The sequence below is a fragment of the Mytilus californianus genome, unplaced genomic scaffold, assembly GCF_021869535.1.
Source record: "Mytilus californianus isolate M0D057914Y unplaced genomic scaffold, xbMytCali1.0.p SCAF_1, whole genome shotgun sequence".
Classification (NCBI taxonomy): Eukaryota; Metazoa; Mollusca; class Bivalvia; order Mytilida; family Mytilidae; genus Mytilus; species Mytilus californianus.
The window spans coordinates 94,319,426-94,342,275 of record NW_026262581.1 but is presented as its reverse complement, the minus strand read 5'-3'; the positions used below and the strand labels follow the sequence as shown (position 1 = coordinate 94,342,275).

The 22,850-nt window shown below is 30.1% G+C and overlaps 1 protein-coding gene and 1 long non-coding RNA gene across 3 annotated transcripts in view; both read right to left on the bottom strand.

Moving 5' to 3' along the window:
* LOC127710853 (uncharacterized) overlaps positions 1 to 22,850 on the bottom strand; it is a 243,599-nt gene that overhangs the window by 178,385 nt on the left and 42,364 nt on the right. The gene's annotated exons all lie outside the window — the stretch shown is intronic.
* Positions 1 to 22,850, bottom strand: part of LOC127710558 (transcription cofactor vestigial-like protein 4) — a 39,877-nt gene that overhangs the window by 16,145 nt on the left and 882 nt on the right. The window contains exons 1-2 of one of the 2 annotated variants that reach the window (XM_052216490.1): positions 9,062 to 9,568; positions 1,258 to 1,447 (exon numbers count right to left, since the gene is read on the bottom strand). In XM_052216490.1, coding sequence (XP_052072450.1) covers positions 1,258 to 1,447; positions 9,062 to 9,377 — 506 coding nt within the window. In that variant the 5' untranslated portion in view covers positions 9,378 to 9,568. Of the gene's footprint in view, positions 1 to 1,257; positions 1,448 to 9,061; positions 9,569 to 22,850 lie in introns of those variants that run through there. The other variant, XM_052216500.1, reaches the window with a different exon arrangement.

Here is a 22,850-nt window from a genome sequence, read left to right as displayed (position 1 = left end):
TGAGCCAGTTCTTATTATAACCTGAAAGAATTAACAATTACTAATGGGTTGTAAATTCAACTTATTTCAATCAAAATGGTAATTTGAAAAGAATGTATAAGATTTCCTGACATTCAAGGAATAGTTTTAAATTATATCTTTGCCAGCGGATATTTTGTTTGGTATCACCACTGATAACAATGCATTCTGCTGACAACCAAGTACATGTAACATGTCTGTTCACAGAAATGATAGGAATACTTGGCATTCTATGTTGGAACATCAATGTTATTACGAATTGTTATACAACTGCCTTGGTGCAATATATATCATGAAAACAGCTCCACCCAGAATAAACTAATCAATACTAATTAAGATTATGTTCTTCAACTCAGTTCTTAAACATTGCATATTTATATTTTAGGAAATCCATTTTACAATTATTTTTTTTAATTTTAGGTCAGTAGTCCATCGATTGATAAATTAGTGACATATTCTTTTTATGAAAACTATTGTAATTAAATCTGTTTTTCTGGTAAATATATAGGTTGATTTTAAATCTTAAAAATTAAAGATGTATATCCTTCTGTTAATAGTTACAAACTTTTCACATTTTAAGCTCCTTTAAAACTTATGCCACTGGATATGATTTACATTTAAAAGGTAACCACAAAAGTTTTTGAATGCAAACAAATGTTTGTCACAGTGTCCGCAGGCAGATCAAACAGATATGTTACTGACCGTTCACCAGAGTACTTTAATCGCTTCAACAATTGTCCTTATTTGTTTAATTACATTTATAACCCTCAGTACAGGTACTGCGCTCCAGACAAGATTATGAATTGACCGGAAGGCAGAATGAAGTGGACAATGACAAAAGGTTCCCTGTATTAAGAAATTGCTTTAATATTTTTATAAACACTTTGTGCTTCATGTTTAAATATATATAGTGATTCTTTTTGAAAATAACCATTTCTTTGCAGATTTATACCTTCCAAGGACCATTGTTTGTTTTTTAGATAATAAATATGATTTGCTTGCTCTTTCTTTTCATTTGAAGTACTATGCCTTGTAAAGTCATGAAGAATCTGAGTATAATAGAGCAGATTTTTAATAAAACAAAATGTCACAGTTCAACAGAATATCATTTAAAAAGCAAAACAAAACTAATTTCTATTGGACATTGGATATCACATTAGATACCATTTTCTCCACCTGATTCAGTAGTAGAATCTGTTTGTATTTTTTTAAAGACTGTATCAAGTTTTTAAATCTTACGTCTGTGTTCCTGTACATCGACTCTTTGATAAAAACTTGGACTCCCGTTCCTTATCAAAGTTAAGTGTCTGTGGCAATCCCTGTCTGTCCTTCAATCTTTCCTGTTTCTGAATCTTTGTTGGAAGTTCTTTACTAGGTGATTCCTGTGAATCATGTAAGGAGGTCTGTCCTTTGTATAATAAATGGTCACCTGAAAGGAGAAAGAAATAATAGATCAGAGTCTAATATCTTTGGCATATTATACCTAGCATTTAATTTGCAATACATATAGGAACAAGTAGTACTGTGAGCTATTTCACACTAATTATACCTGCTATCAAGATAAAAGTGTTTAGAAAGAAGAACAGCGAAGGAACTACAAATGTGTCACACATTATGGCATAAACAGATGAAGGAACTACAAATGTGTTACACATTATGGCATAAACAGATGAAGGAACTACAAATGTGTCACAAATTATGGCATGAACAGATGAAGGAACTACAAATGTGTCACACATTATGGCATAAACAGATGAAGGAACTACAAATGTGTCACACATTATGACATAAACAGATGAAGGAACTACAAATGTGTCACACATTATGGCATAAACAGATGAAGGAACTACAAATGTGTCACACATTATGACAAAAACAGATGAAGGAACTACAAATGTGTCACACATTATGGCATAAACAGATGAAGGAACTACAAATGTGTCACACATTATGGCATAAACAGATGAAGCTTGGTGCCATATATCAGGGACGGATTCAGGATTTGAGAATTAGGAGTTATAGGACCATACATTTTTGTATTTTGACAAAAAAACGGCTGTAATTTGACTTAAAAATTACATTTTGATTTTTTTTAGGGGGGCACCCCTGTCTGAATCCGCGCCTGTATAGCAAGGAAGCTATGACTTGTAGCTGCTGAATAAAATGTAAATGAAAGGTATTACTGACAGACCACCAGCACAGTTAGAGGGGAAAAAGATGATTTAAACTAGTATACCCCATTCCTTTTTATCTGTGATGTAAAAGGAGAACAACCTTATTAAAACAAGGAATTATTTTAAATGGAATAATTATGAATTCTGAAAATTGATCAGAAATTTATAATGAAAACTCTACCAATTTAGGAGGATTAGCAAGTTTGTAAGTTCATACTGAAATATCAGTAAAAGTAAAATGAACCTTAGCCATGCATGCATGGCTAATCCAAGTAGTTTTCATTGTACATTTCTTATCAATTATGCATAAATTCAAAATTATTCCAGATTCAAATAATTCCCTGTTTTAAGGACGATACTTCCTTTTTAAATCAAAACTGTAGTGAAGGAGAATATTTTTCATATAAAATGTTAATTAAGAAATTATAATAAAACTGATCTATCAAAACACAAACATACAATATTTTACAATGACCCATTCTGTTTGATATATATGCCGACCACACAAACTGAAAGATGTATTCCAAACATGCAGACACCTGTCAACCAGAGATGTAGAACAAAAAATGTCTTAAAATAGTACAGACAGCTATATTCATGATGTAGAAGTGATTGTTTGATTGCTGTATAGTTACTCTAGTGAACATAATCATTCCCTTTTACCAAAATGATATTGGTTCTTCATACAAAATTGCCATATTTGCACTATTCAGTTGCAAAAAATATAACATTAGTACTAAAACTTTATGTGTCAAATGAAGTTATACAATGAATAAAAACCCAAAACATCAAGGATCAAGACGACTTTTTGCATAACAATTTCAGCAAGTATGATAATGTTACTTTTTGTTCCTTAAAATTTGACATTTACATTATAGTGGCCAGAATTAGACCTGAATTTAGACCTGAATATAGGCACTAAATAATGACAGCTTCCCCTTTAAACCCACAATACAGGTCTTTCTTGCTGAAAGTAATAACCCCATCAGCAGATCTATCTTCATAGAGGTAAGAAATACAAGTCTTTTCATTGAATAGTATCTACCATATCATATATCTTGGATTTATTATACTCTTGATACTGTGAAATTGTAGGAAGAAGTAATAACTTATCATAAATTTAATATACTATTGTGATATTTCTTTACACATTTTTATTCAATGGGACCTTTCTCAAGTATTGAGACGAATACATTCCTTGACACCTTATATGTTTACTTTTCTCATTTTATTGAAACTAATTTTTAATGAAATATCCCTTTACAATACACTGAAGTCTTTCGGAATTCCGGTCGACCGAGTTTTAGAATCTAAGATATGAATCTGAAACCATAAATGCAGGTAAGTAAAATCTGAACAAACAAATGAATACAAGAATAACATCAGCGTCCCACGATTTAACGAAATGATGAATGAATTTAAACCTATTTTCTGCTACAAAATTTAAATACAAACAGAATTAAGGTGACCTGTCATACAAATAAACATCAAATTCATGAAAGGCCCTCTTTCACACAACTTAAACATACAACAACGTCTTTGTCCTGGACATAAAATGGTTGGCTAGCAACTTTATTGTGGACAGTAACAATGAGTTTTTGATGAGAGGGGCTGTGTTCACTATTTGTATGAGACTTCAGGGATATAATCACTGAAAGATTTTTTTCAAATGCACGAGATAGAGCCGTGTGAACATGGTTATTACTTGAAATTTGAATTCAGAATTGAAAACTGGTGTTTGTTTGGCATAGGGTCAATTGAATTTCAATGCATTGTGTATTGACACACATTAATTTTCTTTGAATGTCTTTGTGTACAAATGCATATATAAAAGTACATCTATGCAGCAGTAAAAGCTGTGAAGAGCAAATTCCTGCATTATTCAGAAAAAAAGCCTTATAACATTTCATTCAAATATTATGATGAAGATACTTGCCATGTTTTGCTTGATAAAGGATGCAAAAAAATGCAGTTTAATTCAAATTTCCATAACTTTATGACAACTTCCAAATCTATCTTAAATCTGAAAGACGCTTCCTTTGCCAGTGTTAACTAATAGTCAATGGTCAATTTAATGATGTGGTACAACAGATCTATCTCAATCCTCATTATTTAGCTACTTATCCAAAATTTAGGATCAGGAACTTATTTTTCTCATCTGTATTAATTGGTTAATTGAATTAACTTGCAAACATGATGATGATGAATTTACAGTAAGATAGAATTATTCATTGTGGAGAGTTTTCTCATTGGCAATCATACCACATCTTCTTATTTTTATAATCAAATATACTGGTTTAAATTAAAGAAGTTGATTAAAATTAATACAATTAAAATTACACAAGTTAATTTTTTTTCTGCATGCGGGTCTCACACGGTCAGGAGGTGACATTGTTGTCTGCATCAACCTTGTACATGTATATATCAGTTAATGTATTTGTACCAGGAAATACAATAACAATTTAAAATTATGTAAATTCATTTATGAATTATTTATAATTATTTCTAGTTAATGATACTTGAAATCTGTAAAATTTACTTTTCTTAAAATATGAGTTTTAAGTTTTGATTTTTTGTGTTGATATTTCCATATTTTAAGTGATAAATGCAATATAAATGTGTTATCTCCCTTGCACGATTTTCAGCACAATCTACATGTCATCTTAATTCTGATTTACATCTTATATATAATGATAAATATTCTATTTCTATTTATTACAATTCAAAATTTTCATGCTCAGAAATTCATAAAGTTTAAAATTTGATGTACATTCTGATAAAACACATTAAATTTGAGCTAAGATTTTAATCTTTAAGAAACATATAAACTTACAACATTTTATTCAAGTTATCCATCATGAAAATGGAAATAAATGAAATTATATCTAATGCAATTTTGAATTTATACAAATTTATAGATAAATTCTTTTTATATTAATGTCTTATTCACACAAATACTTGAAAATATTGTTGTGGTGACTTTTTACCACATCAATATTTTCAAGTTGGAAAAAATCAAAACCCTGATATTCAAACTTTTCTTTTTCAAACACTTTAATACATATAACATTGGTGTGAATTTGTAACAATTTATAGTTAAATATATTAATTTCCTTTTGATAATTTAACAGTTATATCATTGGAGCCTCAAATTACTTCTGTTTTGGTTAAACACTATATCTTCTGCACCAGTAGTCATACCTTTCCATTTTAGGTGTATTATTAGCTTTATTTGTTTATTTGTCTGTTTATTAATCCATACTTTCATTAACTTCATTAAATCAAGTAAAATTTTTAAACTTTGGCAAATTAGACATCAGATGAACAAAATTCAAAGATAGAGAAAAGAGACAGAAGATATCAAAAGGTACAACCAAAAACCAAAAGTTGAAGAAAAACAGACAACACCATGGCCAAAAAAGATAAACAACAGTAACCCTAAATATTGAGCACTAACTCAACCTAAAACCAGTGGTGATCTCAGGTACTCTGGAAGAGTAAATGGAAAAGATTACATTTTATTGACTTCACAAAATATTTTTCTCTACTTTTATTTGTTTTCTGCAAAAGCTGAATAGGAAATACTAATTCTATGAGGATTTTCTGTCAAGTGTTGCTTTAGAAAAGATACTGACACATACATACTAAATATTTAACCAAAAGGTACATCCTCAAAATACAATATATTCAGCTAGCTGCTATAATACTGCCTTTCTATGGACAATTAACAGTCAAATTAATAACATTAAAATATGGTTGATGGGATATGTTATAAATAGACAGGAAGCATGTCCTCCTACAACTGTCAAGCGTAATATAGCTTCAGGGAGTAATGCAATGTTACTGTCTAATAGATGGTCTTCAACTGTGAAACATCAAACAGTAAGCAAAACTATTCTGCTTAATTAAATCATTTTTCTTTCAAAACATCATATCTCTTTTGAGAACTAGATTGAAAATGGACTGTCTGACATTTGAAATATCCAGTTAACCTCAAAACACACAAAAGTTCAATTGTAAATACATGTATTTACAAAGTATAAATATTTACAGAGACCTCCCGGAGTGTGGAGTTTTAGGTATCCATTTTTGGACACAGCATATCACACTGAAATGATGGAATCTGAGCTATTTCAGGATTATCATGACAGGTATTGTTTTAATTGGTAGGTACAGATAATAAATATTCACACTCAAATTTTTAAAACATGGTACAATGTACATATATTTTCACTGTCAACAAAATGCAACTTCTTCAATAAGATAATGTATTACTAGAAACTGGCTCTAATCTTATGTAGTGACTTTTATACAAATAAATGGGGAATGTGTCCATGGGACACAGATGATGCCCCCACTTGCATATAACGTTATAAAGGGGCATAACTCAAGAACTGTAAAAGTGACGCTACCCAAATTTGTAATTGATCTGAGTTTTGTGGCAATAAGCATTGTTTATAAGTTTCATAACATTTAGTTGAGGCAAATTAAAGTTAGAAAACAGAAAAGAAAATTCAGCAATTTTTCCATTTGTAAAGGGCATAACTCTAGAACGGTAAAAGGGATGCCAATAAAATTCAAACTTGATCTGTGTTTTGTGGTAATAAGCATTGTGTATAAGTTTCATAACATTTGGTTGAGGCAAACTAAAGTTAGAGAACGGAAACCAATTTTGGAACGTACGGACGTACAGACGGACAAGGGTAAACCTTACTGCCCCCTCCGCTACGGTGGGGGCATAAAAAGGAAACCCCCGACAATATTGAAATGCATTTATTTCTGCTCATTGTTATATTAAACTCATTCTTATCGAAAAATTGCTGCTATTACAGGGAAAAACAACACTGCAAAACTTCGACAGAACTAAATTTTTTACATCTTCTTTTCTAAAATGTTCACAGCCTTGATAATGTGTTATCTTACTTCTAAACACTTTAATAAAAGGTCCTTAATAAATTTAGCAAAATTTTGTTAAACTCATCATCATTAAAATAAATTAATAGAAATATTTATCTACTTAACTTCTCACATACAAGTCAAGAGTGTTGGCCTTTGAAAAACAAACAATATTCAAATTTTGGCCTTTTAGCCTGAGGCTTTGAATGCTTTAGAAAAATTGCAATATTCAGCCTCAGCAAATCAGATTTATGTAGTCCAAAATAAATTCACAAGATTAGATTTACTATTTTTGACTGCGAAGAAATTCAGCATGAAAAATCCATTTTATGTCTCAAAACACATTAACTTTTCCAAAATTAATATTATAATATTTAACCAAAAAGGAGAGGTTGACAAGGCCTCAATAATGAATATGGCCCCTATTTTTAGCAAAAATTTCAAGTAAGATTCAATTTCCATTAGCACTGCTGTGCACATACTGATTTTGTGTCAATGTATCCACCATTTCTTTTCTTTTCTATGTATATTTAACAATGATTACATAAGAAATAGAAATTTTTTGGAAAATCTTAGATGTCACAATTAACATACACAATTTTTAACCAGGTTCAATGAAAATAGTCATTGGTTTTTACAGGATATGAAACATGGAAACATGAAAATGTCAATGCTTTATAAGAAAAGCTCTGTTCTGAATCAATTTTTCCCATGTTTATGCATCTACTTGAAATACTTTTAATCTTGAAATATTGTACTTACTGCTGGCCAAATAAAGCCCTTCTTGGACTTCTTTAATTGAAATCAAGAAAACATGTACAAAGTTGAAAACTGTCCACTAACATGTGAAAAGTTAATAAATTGTCCATATATGTTTTGTTTAATTGGAAATTACTGATTGCAATTATACTTCTACTAAAAATGTTGAGTAGGCTTTTTTTTCAGAAAAGGCTTATTAAAGGAGAAATATAGAACCAGAAAGTTAATTTTATCTGAAAAACCTCAGTAATGGCAGGAGTGTATACTTTGGGCTTATAATATTTCATAATATATTAATATTGCTTTATTTACTTTATAACTAACATATAAGTGCCTATTTATGTAGAAATATAAGTAATAAAACCATTCCTAAGGGATTTTCCAAGGCCTATATTTGCTATCACAGTACATCCATTGTTAGTAAAAGTACAGAGTTTAAAGTTTTACCACAAGCTTAAAATGACTCAGACTGAATATGAGACAAGACACTAAATTAAGATTAAACTCAATGCGTTCATTTCATTTCGCTGTTGTTAGTAATTTCATGTATATGTGCATATATTATAAATGAAGATAATACATATAACTTGAAACAAGCTCATTTATGGCAATTCAAAAAAGTTTCCCTTTGGAAGATTGCCCTTCTTCATAAATAGATCTTTAATTCTACCATGACCTTACTTTACACAATTTGTGAACTAAAAACAATACAAATGAACCAACATCATATCAATTTTCAATGAGTAATTATATTAATTTTTGTCTTTCAACCCACAAGGTTCCATCAACACTGTGGAGACATGCAGATGCAAAAAGACATGCAAGTAAAATTTCATCTCAGAGTACAAGAAGTATTTGCAAGTACATACAAAAATGTAGTCAATGTGCATACTTCAGTGTATTTTAGATAAAAACTAATATACTGGTAGCAGCATTCCAAAAACCTAACGAAGAAGAAAATGTCGAGTTTGATATTATTGACTGCATTGCAAAAATGCACAACAGCTGTATTGCACGTCTTTGATGTGTGGTCTACCTATCAGTCAATAACTTATTAATTACAGGTACTGTAACATACAAGAATTTCAAAAATCTTAAAGAGAAAATTTTTTATTTCAATTAACTATGATATCAAATCTTTATTATCTAATGTCAAAATAATTTATGTAAACAAAAATTAAAATAATTTTTAATATTTAACCATCAAAACTTACCTGCTAGCTTTAAATACCATGGAGGCAAAAATGATGGCACATAGTCCAAAACATTAGTCCCAAAACTCCTTGATAAATTACAGGGACATCTTATGTCCATACAGTACTGTGGTATAGGTAATGAAGGAGTAGGCCTCCATAGTGGCACAGACGGGACTGGTGGTCCCGCTAAACTAGTATACCCTAGCCCTGACCCAAATGGTAGGCTACTACCACCAGAAGGTATACCAGAGGAAAAAAATCCAGTTCTAAATTCACTATATCCAAAGTGTGATTCTCCCAGTACGGACATTGTATTGTTAGATCCAAATTTCATAAATTGTTCACATTCAACATTTCTATGTGCAGCCAGTTTTTTCCTCAATGACAGATATCTTTCCTAAATTAAAGCTTTAAAATCGTTATTTGAGTGTTAGCCAGTATGATTCATCTCGCTCAGGTGAATTGCACTTGGCCAGGTAAGAAACAGACAATATAAATGGGCCACTATATCTAATGTATACATACTGTATTGTGTGCGTGAGAGAGCACTTAACAAATAAGAACTACCATTGGTTCAACTTTAAACTTTGACTCACGAACTTTACTGATCTTTTAGCCTCATTGGATCAAATCTACTTCTTTCATAAATTGATAAGCATGAGTGAACATTTATTTCAGATCTACAAAAACTTATTTGTAAACAAAAACCTATAATATTGTTAAAATTAGCTTTTGATAAAGTACATTAATCTTTTGAAATCTTACATGTACACCATTAGGGCAAAGTAATATTAATGACTTCCTTTCCTATTTATTAAACTACATTCATTATTGTTGTACCTAGCTTTGAGTTCACCATTTTTTATAAATATATATATGCAATTGCATTTTGCATACAGGCTTTATACAAAACATGTATAAAATAAAAGTAATGCCTTTTTGTCCTGCAAACTAAATTACAAGCCTGGAACCTTTCATGATTTTTTAAATACAAAATCACATACATACAATGAATAATCCACCGAGTGGAAGTTAAAACATTTAAATGGGGATAAACAGTAACAGCAACCCTGTTGCATCCTGGTCTGCCATTTTTGTATTTTAGCTTTATCCCCTCCAGTTTGAGCAGGGGGTTACCCCATATCAAATCTAGTATTGTTCATTTGGATGTATTCATTCAATAATATTGTGGAAATTTTATATGCAGGCTATTAAATGTCATTTTTAGCCACTTGCTCCCTACATTGAAATATTATATTTTTGGAAAATCATGCAGGAAAAAATGGACAGAGCATTGCCAATCACAGTTGATTTTCAGTGGACATTCTTCCTTAAACATTGCATCATAACTTATTTGAATTTTACATGTTTTTTAGCAAGGATTTAAATCCGACAATTGCAGACTCACCTTTTCGTAAAAAAAACCAAAAAGAAAAAATCTAGACAGGCAAAATATCTGCAACAAAAGGCTGAAAACAGAGAATTTGAGGATAACTTTTATTTCAATGACCTTTTTTGAAGTCCAAGGGGCATAACTAGGTCAAAAGTATGTCATCTGCAACAATATTCATAGTTTACTTTTTACTAAAAACTAATTGCTTAGTATAGGCAGGGATACAGTTTGTCCTATCCAGGTGTTATTTCCTTTTGCAAAATTTTATCTAATTGGAAACAAAGTTGGTAATTGTTAAATGGACTATTGGTTCAGTGGTTCTAGAAAAGAAGATTTTTGTGAAAAGATAAGAAACTGACCACGGTGCCTATAGCATGATGACAGACCAATTACACAAAGTCATTGCAATAACTTACACTGTGGCCCTTTGGACCATTAAAGCTAAAAACCAAAGTTGTCATCTTCTTTAAAAACTGCGAGTTTGGTAAGGTTTTGACACTTGTCTGTTGTTTGTCTATATATTGACCTCTAAATGTTTTTTTTTGGTTTAACTGTATCTGTTTTTTTATACCTCACATCTCCTTTGATTCATAACCTATATTTTTACCTATTACCACTTATCAATCAATTATTGTTGCACATTCTAGATTGTTTTCTTGTATATGTGATCTTGTATTATGTAAAGTATTCTATATTAAGTTTTGAACATTTTTTTTTATGCAAATAAATACATGTACATGTACATGCAACCATACAAATAGTTAGATAAAAGCACAGCAGATGGTTCAGGCTTCAGAGTTATATATTTAGTAGAACCAGTGTATACATGCACTATAATGTTTCATTTCTTTATTTTTTTCAAAGTTCTAAGACAACTCAACCAAAATAAAATGTGTCTCCATCTAAAACTCAAGCAATAATTCATTCTGAACTCAGTAAACAGAAGTAAATACAAAGCTTCTGTATAAATTGAACTTAAAATCCTATGAAAAACAAGATTATTACTTGCTAAATGCCTCTAACATGAATCTGATCTTTTAAAAAACACTTTCAAGAATTAGATAGGTATCCTTCAAAAGTTTTAAGAAGGTACAAATGGTATTATAAAAACAATACTTTTGTTTACTGGGTAGTTGTATCATAATGTTTTTGTCCTTTTATGGAATTTGGTGTTGATGACAGATCTCTGATAGTCTCTGGGAAATTTATTCACAAGATAACAAAAGGCTATCTCTTAGGAAGAATTGTATTATAGAAGATTCTTAGGGAGCAATGTTTTAAGATTTTGAAATATTTTGTTGAAGCATACTCAAGTCAATTTCAAATTTTGTTATTTACTGCATTATCAAGGGCCATAACTCTGAAACACATTTGAAATGCCAATTCTGATCTTGATTTATGTTTATTAGCCAAATTAGCAACAATTCATAATTGTATGATTTATTCAAGGTTATTTATTGAACACAAGAGATTATTTTTTTTATGAACAACAGTATGTCCCTAATGCCCGCCCATTGGTGGAGAAAAAAAATGATTGAACCAAAACAATTATAACTAATCATCAATAGTATCTCAAAAGCCATTGGATTAAATATTATGATTGATCATTAGCATATGGATAGCTGCTTGCCATTTGCAAGTCAGCAAGGCAGAATAAGAACACTTGAAATGAATGCAACGGCAGAAACCTAACAATTTAAATCTATTTTTAATCAGTTCTTCTAAACTGACAAGCCATTTAGGAGAAAAATGCCTCTTGATTCTCTGTATAGGGTTTGAATAAAAAACTTTGATTTTAAATGTCATGTTTTGTTTCCTAATTTTTTATGAGTTTTTACTGAGTGTTATAGAAATTGCTTTTATATATATTAGCCCTGTGACAATATATTATAATGTTGGGCCAATTTCTGGCAAAGAAAAGACAAAGATTACTTGGGTTTTCTAGTTTATAATGCTAAAAACTGTTCTACTTCAAGAAAGTACTGATATTTGCTATTACAATAACAAAGCAATTTTTCAAAACAATTATAAGAAATTTGTAGCCATATGAGAAATAAAAATGTAAGAAGAGCTTAATGGAAGTAGTGAATTTTAACAGAGTTTCTACTGATTTCTAATACAAAGTGCATTATCAACAAAAACTACATTTAAGATGAGTTTTTTATAATTTCCGTTACATAAGATATAATCAATCATGTGAGGATTTATGATAATTGATATAGTTCTATAATAACACAGGAAGTCATATCTATCTTCTATTATCACCAAGAATACATAATCAACTCACTCTTTTAGAATTTTATAATGCAAAATCTTTAAAGTAAAGCCAATAGAATTGAGGATGGAAACAAAGAATGTGTCACAGAGACAACAACTCGACCAAATAGAAAAAAACAGCACAAAGCAACCAATGGGTATTTGATGTAGCTAGAAAATCCTGCACCCAGAGGCGGCCTTCATCATGTTTTAAATCTGATTACTGAAAAAGTTATCTTTTCATAATGATAACAAGAATGCATAGGTCAGGAATTGGGTATCCGGATTTTAAGTTTTGTAAAAGTGGAGAGTAACTAAAGAAAAAAAAATAATTTGAATAATTATGTTTGATATAAATACATTCAATTGTACATGTGCTATCTAGCATTGTATGATAGGAGTGAAGCAAGTATCAAGTTTATATGCCTTACACTAAGTATATTAAGGGAGTGCACTGTAGAGTCTGTGTAGACAGATACATGTTTGATGACACAGTATGATATGTAGTGTAAGGCTCTAAGGGTGGCCAAGTATATGTGACTCAGTATACTGGGTAATATATGGTGATAGCAAGTCAACAAGGCTGGCCAAGTATAATATGCGACTGATCCGTCAAAAGCATATGAAACGGTATCATATGTGGCCGACAAAAAACCTGAAGAAAGTATTCATATCTAAACAATATGCACTAAGAGCTATCACTCCTGCTTTTGAGTAAAAGGAAATTACAACAAATATCTGATATTCTTATATCTATGTCAATGTAAAGAGGGGTATAATGAAGTCATCTCTATGTAAGCATTAAATATGTTTTAACCATTTCATGGTTATATATTTAAAAGTAAAGTATTTGTAGAATGTAACCAATATAATATTTGGAGCTGGCCTGTCTATTGCAACAAACCTTAATTTTAGTTTTGGCCACTATGAACCTTGTTGCTGAAATAGGGTGATTTTGTGTCATCAGCATTTTTCTAAACAGTCTTATACAAACCCATCAACAGATTTAATGGATCAATACCTTTAGAATGCAACAAATATTTTACACTCATATACGAGATAAAATTAGAATCTAATAGGTACAAACAGCCATAACTATTAGTTGACATTTCTATTACCGGTATATTGAATTAGATGGAATGTCAGATTCAACAAACACTAGTATTGAAATAATACACTTTTTATTATATTGAATTAGATGGAATGTCAGATTTCAACAAACACTAGTATTGAAATAATGCACATTTTTATTGGCAAAATCTACCATAGATAAAATCTTTAAATTTCAAACAAGAATTTAAATAATTCTAAAATTGATTGGACTTCTGTTTAAATAAGGTAAACTCCTGATTTGTCAATTTAATAATTAAACCACAAACCAAACATACATTCCTTAAATAAGTAAACAGAACATTCAATCTTGTTTGGTCCACAATCAACTCAATCATAAAGAAGATCATAGAACTGTTAAATTAATGTTTACAGAAGTTTGTGTTAAGAATGGCAGACTTATTTCCCTTTCATGCAAGTATCTGGTCAAAGGGAGGTAACCATAAGACGCATCTAAGATTTTTTAAAACAAATAATTCAATGTTAGTCCACATCAAAGACCCTACAACTATCTAAGAATCAACAAAATTAGGATATGAAATGTTGATTCATTTGTACATGAAGTTAAAGGAATGCTTAAACATGAGGTTTTTTGCCAGCATGTTTCAAGCTCTACAGAAAAAAAGCTTTAATAATCAATAGCTAATAAATTACATAATTATTATTGCTGTGGGTGCAAATTGCTTCATTTTCCCACAAGAAAATATATTTATTTATATTTCTATATTCTATTTTGCCCTCCCTGATACCTTTTGAATAAAACTAAATATATGTACCCTACTTCAATAGGTTCACACTGAACCTATATAGATATATGTATAAATCGTTTTGCATCAATTATTTAGAACAGCTGGTCTGAAGAAAAAATTGTAATAATGAAACATGAATTTCCTGAGGTCATTTTATTCCATTGATCCATCAATACAACACAATCTATTAGACTTTAAATATTACACAACCACACATCCACTAGGCTAAATCTCAGTAACACATTGTTAAATTTCAGTGACTAAGAAATTTTAAAAACAGCAAACTAAGAGAGGCAACTCTAAAAATCTGTAACAGAAGGAACACACATTTTTCTTCAAAGAAAAAAAAGAGCTTACATATGTTGCATTCAAAACATAATATTGGAAAGGAAAAGCTTTGATGCATTTTTATAACTCCTTTTTTGGTCCCTATAATAAATCACTATTATGGTCTAAAAGATATTTCTAGTAATGTATCTAAATGTTATCTTACTCCTTTAAACTTTGATGTGAAAGTTACTGCAAAAACTACTTCATTCATATATCTAAAATTAATGTTAAGATTTGAGCAACAGCCTTATCAAAATGAAACTATATGATATCGTCCAAATATTTTCTATTTTTAAAAATATCTGACCATGTTTTTGATCATATAAAATTTTTACAAATAGAAAAACAAAGGATATGGGGTATCCATCCATGACACAAAATCATGGCCAGTTTTGGTCAAATTTGATCACTAATGCAAGTTAGTGATATCGCTTGCATAATCGACTGCATAATCGACATTTATGCAATACAATGGCCCTAACTGTATTACTTCATTCATTTCACAACAAAATTAACATAATTCCCAAATATAAGTTCTAAAATATTTTCCCTTTGTTATATCATTCTGCTTTGTTCTTAGAAAATCATTTATTGGTAATTTCTACATTTTTCCTTTGATCCTACTGCCTAATATTTTTAAGATCATGGACAAGACTTGATACTCGAAAATATTAGGCAATGACGTCATGTATCAGTGCAGCAACGTCCCATGTTCATGTTCATCCGCGTCAATTTATCAATGAAATGCAAGCGTACGACCTAACAACTATTACAACGTTTTGTATACATGTGTAAAAGTAGTTTAACTAATTTTTAAATTCATTTCAGTTCATATTCTCAACCAAAAACACATATTATTAAAACAAATTGCTGATAAAAAGAATAATGGCATTTTATTTTTTTGCGGGCTCGCTTGATATTCTTGCTGATGAAGTCAGTATCAAAAGCAAATATGCCATTATTCTATATGTATAACATAGCCGAGTGATATAAAAAAAAATTGATCCAACTATATCGGTTTGTCTCACTTAAAATTATCATAATAAACTTTGATAATATTAAACAACAATATCTTGAATGAATGAATGAATAAAAACACTAGAATCAATACCATGCATTCACAGATTATCTGTTTTTCAGCTTATCATGCTTACAGATATTGTAAAATATAAACCATTAAACACACCAACTATTTTTTGGCTCAACCTAAAAACCTATTATTGTGAGTTGCGGTTGATATTTTATGCTATCTCGATGCCAATAATCTATACTCCTTAACTGTGAGCTAAGGCTGCACAAATGTTTTTCTTGGTCTATCTTTTTATGACATTTGTTGTTTAAAAATTTGGCCTAATAAGCAATATGTTTACAAATTAATAGAGCAGTTCAGGTCTAACACCATTAAAAACAAACTTAAAATGCCCTGTCCTGAAAGATGATTAAATTTCTATTGGTTAAGTCATTTATTTACAAATCTTTGAAAATTTAGTTTTAAATGAATAATTTACAGATTTTTACATGTGTTCAATGCAGACGACAACCCCCCCCCCCCCCCCCCCCCCTACCCGTAGCAACCAAAACTTGATACTATAGATTACTTATTATTCATGGGACACCAATTTATGTGGATTTTTTGGGTGTTGGTAAACCACAAAATTTAATAAATTTTTAATATGCTTGTATGCAGACTTTGACAAAATTATAAAAAAAATCAATTATCCATGAAAATTGGTTTCCACAGAAATTAAATTCTACAGGGGACATATTCAGACTTCAACAATTACTTGTTAATTTAGAATAGAGCCAATCAAGTCTATACTTAGATCATAATTTTTTTGTTAAGGCCTAATTTTGTACTTCATTTGTTATCAGAAAATTGAACCAAATTAACAATACTCAATACATGAGAAATTTGCTTCATATTTCTTGTGTATATTGAAGTGTCCTGATGGCAGGTGTCAATTGACACATATCAAAAAAAGTTCACATGGCCTTTCAACAGTAATGATAAAAACTATCATTTCAAAATTTCTTTTGAAATTTTTTTTTTTGTTTGCATGATAAGCTATATAATAAATAAATAAATAAATAAATAGTTTCCTTTTTTGGCATTTGATATCACCTTTTTGCCCTTCTAAGTGAATTTTGATGAATTAAAATAATTTTAAATTCTGTTACATTTATTTAGTGAGAAGAAGTTTATTGATTTTATACACCATTTTGATGGAGTGTTAATTTTTGTCAGAATTACAAATATTTCACACATTCAGTATAATGTGTTTTCATTGATAAATAGGAATCTGAAAAATTCCATAATGTTTTCTTTTTTGGCTGGCAAGATTAAACAAGAAAAAGAATGATCGTTGGCTAGACTATTATGTATAGTATTTAGTTATGTTTAGTGAAGTGATTACTAACATTTAATATGCCATTGACAGTATTGAGGAATTCAGAAAATTTTGATGACTTCTACAGTATTGAATTTTACCAGTTTTCTGATAAATTATTTATGATCGAATAATGGACTCCCGGTGCTGTTGTATCCATTCTGAAGTAGTGGTATTTTAATTTACAGGTGAACCCTCCATTTCTATAGTTTAATTTTTAATTGGATGAAATTTAAACTTGTCAATGCATAAATCTAAAGCTTAGAATAATCAAGTATTCTTTTACATTTTTTTTTTTGCAACTGCTCAGAAGTAGAGATGCTTTTAAAATTGAAGTCTGTTGAAATCAATATTGGAATGAAACTCTGAGAAATTTGTGGTATGGTCAATTTCCCCTTCTAAACTCATTCATGTTTTCATCCAGAAATCAAAAATGTAATTCAACCGTATACATTGCAGTTGATGGCAATTTGATACAATATTACATATTTAACAAGTTTTTGTGAATTTCACATTGAAAAATAAACAGAACCTATGAATAAATAAGTATCTGAAAGAAAATACATACATTGTACCTTTGCTCCCAATAAATGTCTGCTTTCAATTTAGAGTGAACTTTATATCAATTATTTTAAAAATAGTCAAATTCATCAAAATATATCAAAATTCAAGTTTTAAGCCATTTTTGTGCATTCATACTTTGGTTACATGTTTTGAGATGTGACCTAACTTTGTTTGAACCTAACAGAAAAAAATGTAGAGATTAACATGAATTTAAGTAAAGATTAAACATACTTTTTTAAAACGGTCCTTGGAAAACAAAATTTACAAAAATTGCATTCAAAAAACAAAGAAGGAAAGTCCAATAAATCAACAAAGCAAGAATAGATGAACATGTAAAAGTAAAAACAAACAAAGCTGGTGAAAAAAACTCAAATTCTCTTAACTGAATAACAAACTTTCATAAAAAATACTTTTCAATATGTTGCCTTTATAACGAGGGACATGTGCAGTCTTGCTTAGGAAGTGGATGTCATTGTGGGTCAGTTCAAAACTTCTGTATTGGATGAGATTCATTATGTTCAAGCTTCAGTTTATTGTGTTGTTTTGTAGACAGCTTTCATCTTTTTCTTTTAGTTTGGGTGTTGTCTGTTTTTTTTCTACCTATGACTTTGATTATCCCCTTAGGCTGTTATAAAAATATGGAGATGTGGTATGATTATCAATAAGACAACTAGTGGTGGGGTTCATGTTGCTCAGTCTTTAGTTTACTATGTTGTGTTTCGTGTACTGTTGTTTGTCTGATTGTCTTTTTCTTTTTTAGTCATCCGTTTATTTGCAACTTATGAGTTTGATTGTCCCTTTGGTATCTTTTAACTCTCTTCTATATATATAGCTTTCCACAAGAGACCAAAAGATAAGGATGTAAACAAATTCAAAGAAATAGAAAAAACTATGAAAAATGAAATATACCTTTCCCTTGCTTTTAACATAAATCATAACACTATGGTAACACTATTTTACCAAAAAACATATAAACAGGATCTGTATAATTTTTCATCTATTTTTTAGTCTTCCATTCTATCTGCTATATCAGTAAGTCAGAAGGGTCACCTGACACAACTTTAAACATAATCTCACAATTATACTTGAAACAAATGTTAGATGATATACTAGAGAATCCTTGGCAAAAGTACTGTTATTATAGGGAAAAAAAATCTCTACATTGTTGTGTGTAAACAGTTTCAAACTTGCTTAAGGATGTGTCCTCTGAGTAATTTTGATGACTTTACTGCATTTGATTCTGCAATTTCTGGCATCTACAGATATACTGGTGTGCCCAACTCCTTTATTCAGAGAATAATAATAAAAATGAATGGGGAATGTGTCCATAGGACACAGGTGGTGCCCCCGCTTGCATATACCTTATAAAGGGACATAACTCAATAAGGATAAAAGTGACGCTACCCAAATTTGTACTTGATCTGAGTTTTGTGGCAATAAGCATTGTGTATAAGTTTCATAACATTTGGTTGAGGAAAACTAAAGATAGAGAACGGAAACGACAAATTCAGCAATTTTTTCATTTGTAAAGGGCATAACTCTAGAACGGTACAAGTGATGCCACCAAAATTCAAACTCGATCTGTGTTTCGTGGTATTAAGCATTGTGTATAAGTTTCATAACATTTGGTTGAAGCAAACTAAAGTTAGAGAACAGAAAGAAAAAGTTCAGCAATTTTATCATTTGTAAAGGGGCATAACTCAAGAACAGTAAAAGTGACACCACCAAAATTTAAACTTGATTTGTATTTTGTGGTAATAAGCATTGTGTATATGTTTCATAACATTTGGTTGAGGCAAACTAAAGTAAGAGGATGGAAACGAAAAATTCAGCAATTTTTCCATTTGTAAAGGGGCATAGCTCTAAAACTGTACAAGTGACGCCACCAAAATTCAAACTCGATCTTTGTTTTGTGGTAATAAGCATTATGTATAAGTTTCATAACATTTGGTTAAGGCAAACTAAAGTTAGAGAACGGAAACAAAAAATTCAGCAATTTTTCCATTTGTAAAGGGGCATAACTCTAGAACGGTACAAGTGATGCCACCAAAATTCAAACTCGATCTGTGTTTTGTGGTAATAAGCATTGTGTATAAGTTTCATAACATTTGGTAGAGTCAAACTACGTACAGACAGACAAGGTTAAACTTAATGCCCCTTCCTATATGGCGGGGGCATAAAAAAAATCATGTGGACGACCAAAAGAGCTACTTATTACTATTTTTTTCTGAAAATGAATAATATAAACTTGTATCAATCAACAGTACTAAAGCATCCTTATACATATAACAATAAGATGTAGTATGATTGCCAATGAGACTACTCTCCACAAGAGACCAAACGACACAGAACTTAACATCTATAGCTCACCAGACAGCCTTCAACAATGAGCAAAGCCCATACAGCATAGTCAGCTATAAAAGGCCCCAAAATAACAATTGTAAAACAATTCAAACGAGAAAACTAATGGCCTAATATATGTACAAAATAAAATGTGCACTGTACATGTACAATTCTGGCCTTGTATGTTATGATCCCCCTCAAGAAAAAAATGTGGATTCTCTATTTCTAAAATAATCTTCTTAAAACACGTTAATATAAATACTTTTTTCAGCTGAATGCTGCATAATTCCTTTGTTATGAGCTTCAATCCAGGAAATGTACTGAACACACAAGGGAGGTAATTGAGGAAGTTGGAGAAATACTCTAATTTCATTATTTCATTTCTTCAGTAGGAAGGAAGTTCTTAATCTAATAACTATAATTGGTCAGCTTATAACCTGTGTTTTTAGCCATAATACAGCAAGTTAAAGTGGTTGTGTAGTAAATCTGACAACGATATGTGTATACTGAAATCAATGTACATAAAACTGTGTTCTTTCATTTTTTTTTAATGAATTTACTGCATCAGTTCTAGAAAGAATCTGCAATAGGAAAAATTAATAAAACATTAATTTGACCATTTGATGCATATGGTTTACATGTGCTTTCTTTTTATTCGATTCTCACTCACAGAACATTCAGGATCTGTAAAACATTCAAGAGAATCAAAACATTAACGAGCCTCAATTGAACAGAACAGTCTTGTCTCGGTCAACTTTTGCCTTCTTACATTAATGATTGTACAAATATTTGAAGTTATCTGTTTAAATTGATTACATAATACCTATTAAATGAATGCTACATACTGTGTTATACAGTAACCTGGTACAATACAAAGTTCAGTATACAGATATATACCAATATTATATTGTGGTACCCTTGTATATTATAAATCATAATGTTTGTCCTACATGTATTTTATTGCAGTTACACATGTTTATCTTATATGAAGGTCTTTTCCTCCATTAAATTAAAAATTTTACTAACCAAAACCTAAATTGGTTGTTATATGTAGGAACCACACAAACAGACCAAAACCTAGATTGGTTGTTATATGTAGGAACCACACAAACAGACCAAAACCTAGATTGGTTGTTATATGTAGGAACCACACAAACAGACCTAAACCTAGATTGGTTGTTATATGTAGGAACCACACAAACAGACCAAAACCTAGATTGGTTGTTATATGTAGGAACCACACAAACAGACCAAAACCTAGATTGGTTGTTATATGTAGGAACCACACAAACAGACTCTCAATTTAGTTATTTTGGTCAAATAAAATTAACAGATATAATTTTTAATGCACAAATTAGAACATTTTAATATCAAGAAACATCTCTTCAGCAATGCATGAGGACAAAATATACTGAAAAAAAACCAAATACATCAGCACCATTCAGTTCTTTGGAATTAAAATATCTCTTTAACTACTGGTATTAATGAATATATTGGTCAAAATTTGCATACCATTTTTTCATAAGGAAATCAAATTTTACAATTATCATATATTATTTTTCCCCAAATACAAAAAAAAAATTGCCATCTCAATGGAACAAAAATGATTTTATCACTCTTCTAGTCATATTTATTCATGTACAAAACATAATGATGTTAAAAAAGTTATAAAACTGACATCTGATTGTAGGAAAACTCTGATGCAACTAGAGAATTGAAGTATTTAACATCAGATTTAAATTATTTCCTATAAATTTGGTTTTTTTTTTAAATTTAAATTTAAAACAAAATTGAAGTAAAAACATGAAAATAAAAGAAAAGTGAGCCTGCAATGAGGGGGTGTCTATCTTTGGTTGATAAACAACAATTCTCATTAGGGACCTACAAAATGTAATACAAATTGAAATTTAACAAAATCGATAAAATATTTTAAAAACCTTTAGTTAACAAAAAATTTAGAGCAACATGAACATTGTATCCATGGGGAAATTATAATAAAATTCTCAATTATGTCACTAAAATTTGTTTGAAACAATATCTATATTTTCATCCGTTCTGAGCAACTGGACTGGTAACATATGTACCTGATCCCTCAGGGTCCTGCAAAGGTATTCTGGTATTGATCCAGTAGTAATATCAATGAACAATACCAATTTCGAAGCACCAGATGCACATATTGACAAAAAAAATAATGATGCCAGAGAAGAAAAATATTTTTTCAATCCAAAACCTGAAACAAAGGTTGAAATAATGAAAAAAATTGAAAGACTACAAGGTAAAGTGAACTTTGGCTAGAAAATCAGAGCTGCACATACAAGTATGCATTAAGAAGGTACTCATTTAGTTCTGAACCTTGTTCATTCAGTTTTTATGCTTTAAGTTTATTTAAAATTATCTGTAATTTCCAAATAAATTAAAAGCTTTAATCAAGCCAGCCCAACACACAGAAGTAACCACTAATAAAACCAGATAATGCATTTCCTGTAAAAAATCTAATCATATTTGATAAATGTAAACACTTTGTATTGGGGAAGAATGATTGTAGTTTTTATACAAAATGTGTATTCTACAATAGTTCATGTTTTGTATACACTATAATGTATACACCTTTGTGACATTTTAAACATTTGTTCCTCGGTTAATTTTTATTTCCTTATTTACAAATGTACAATAAA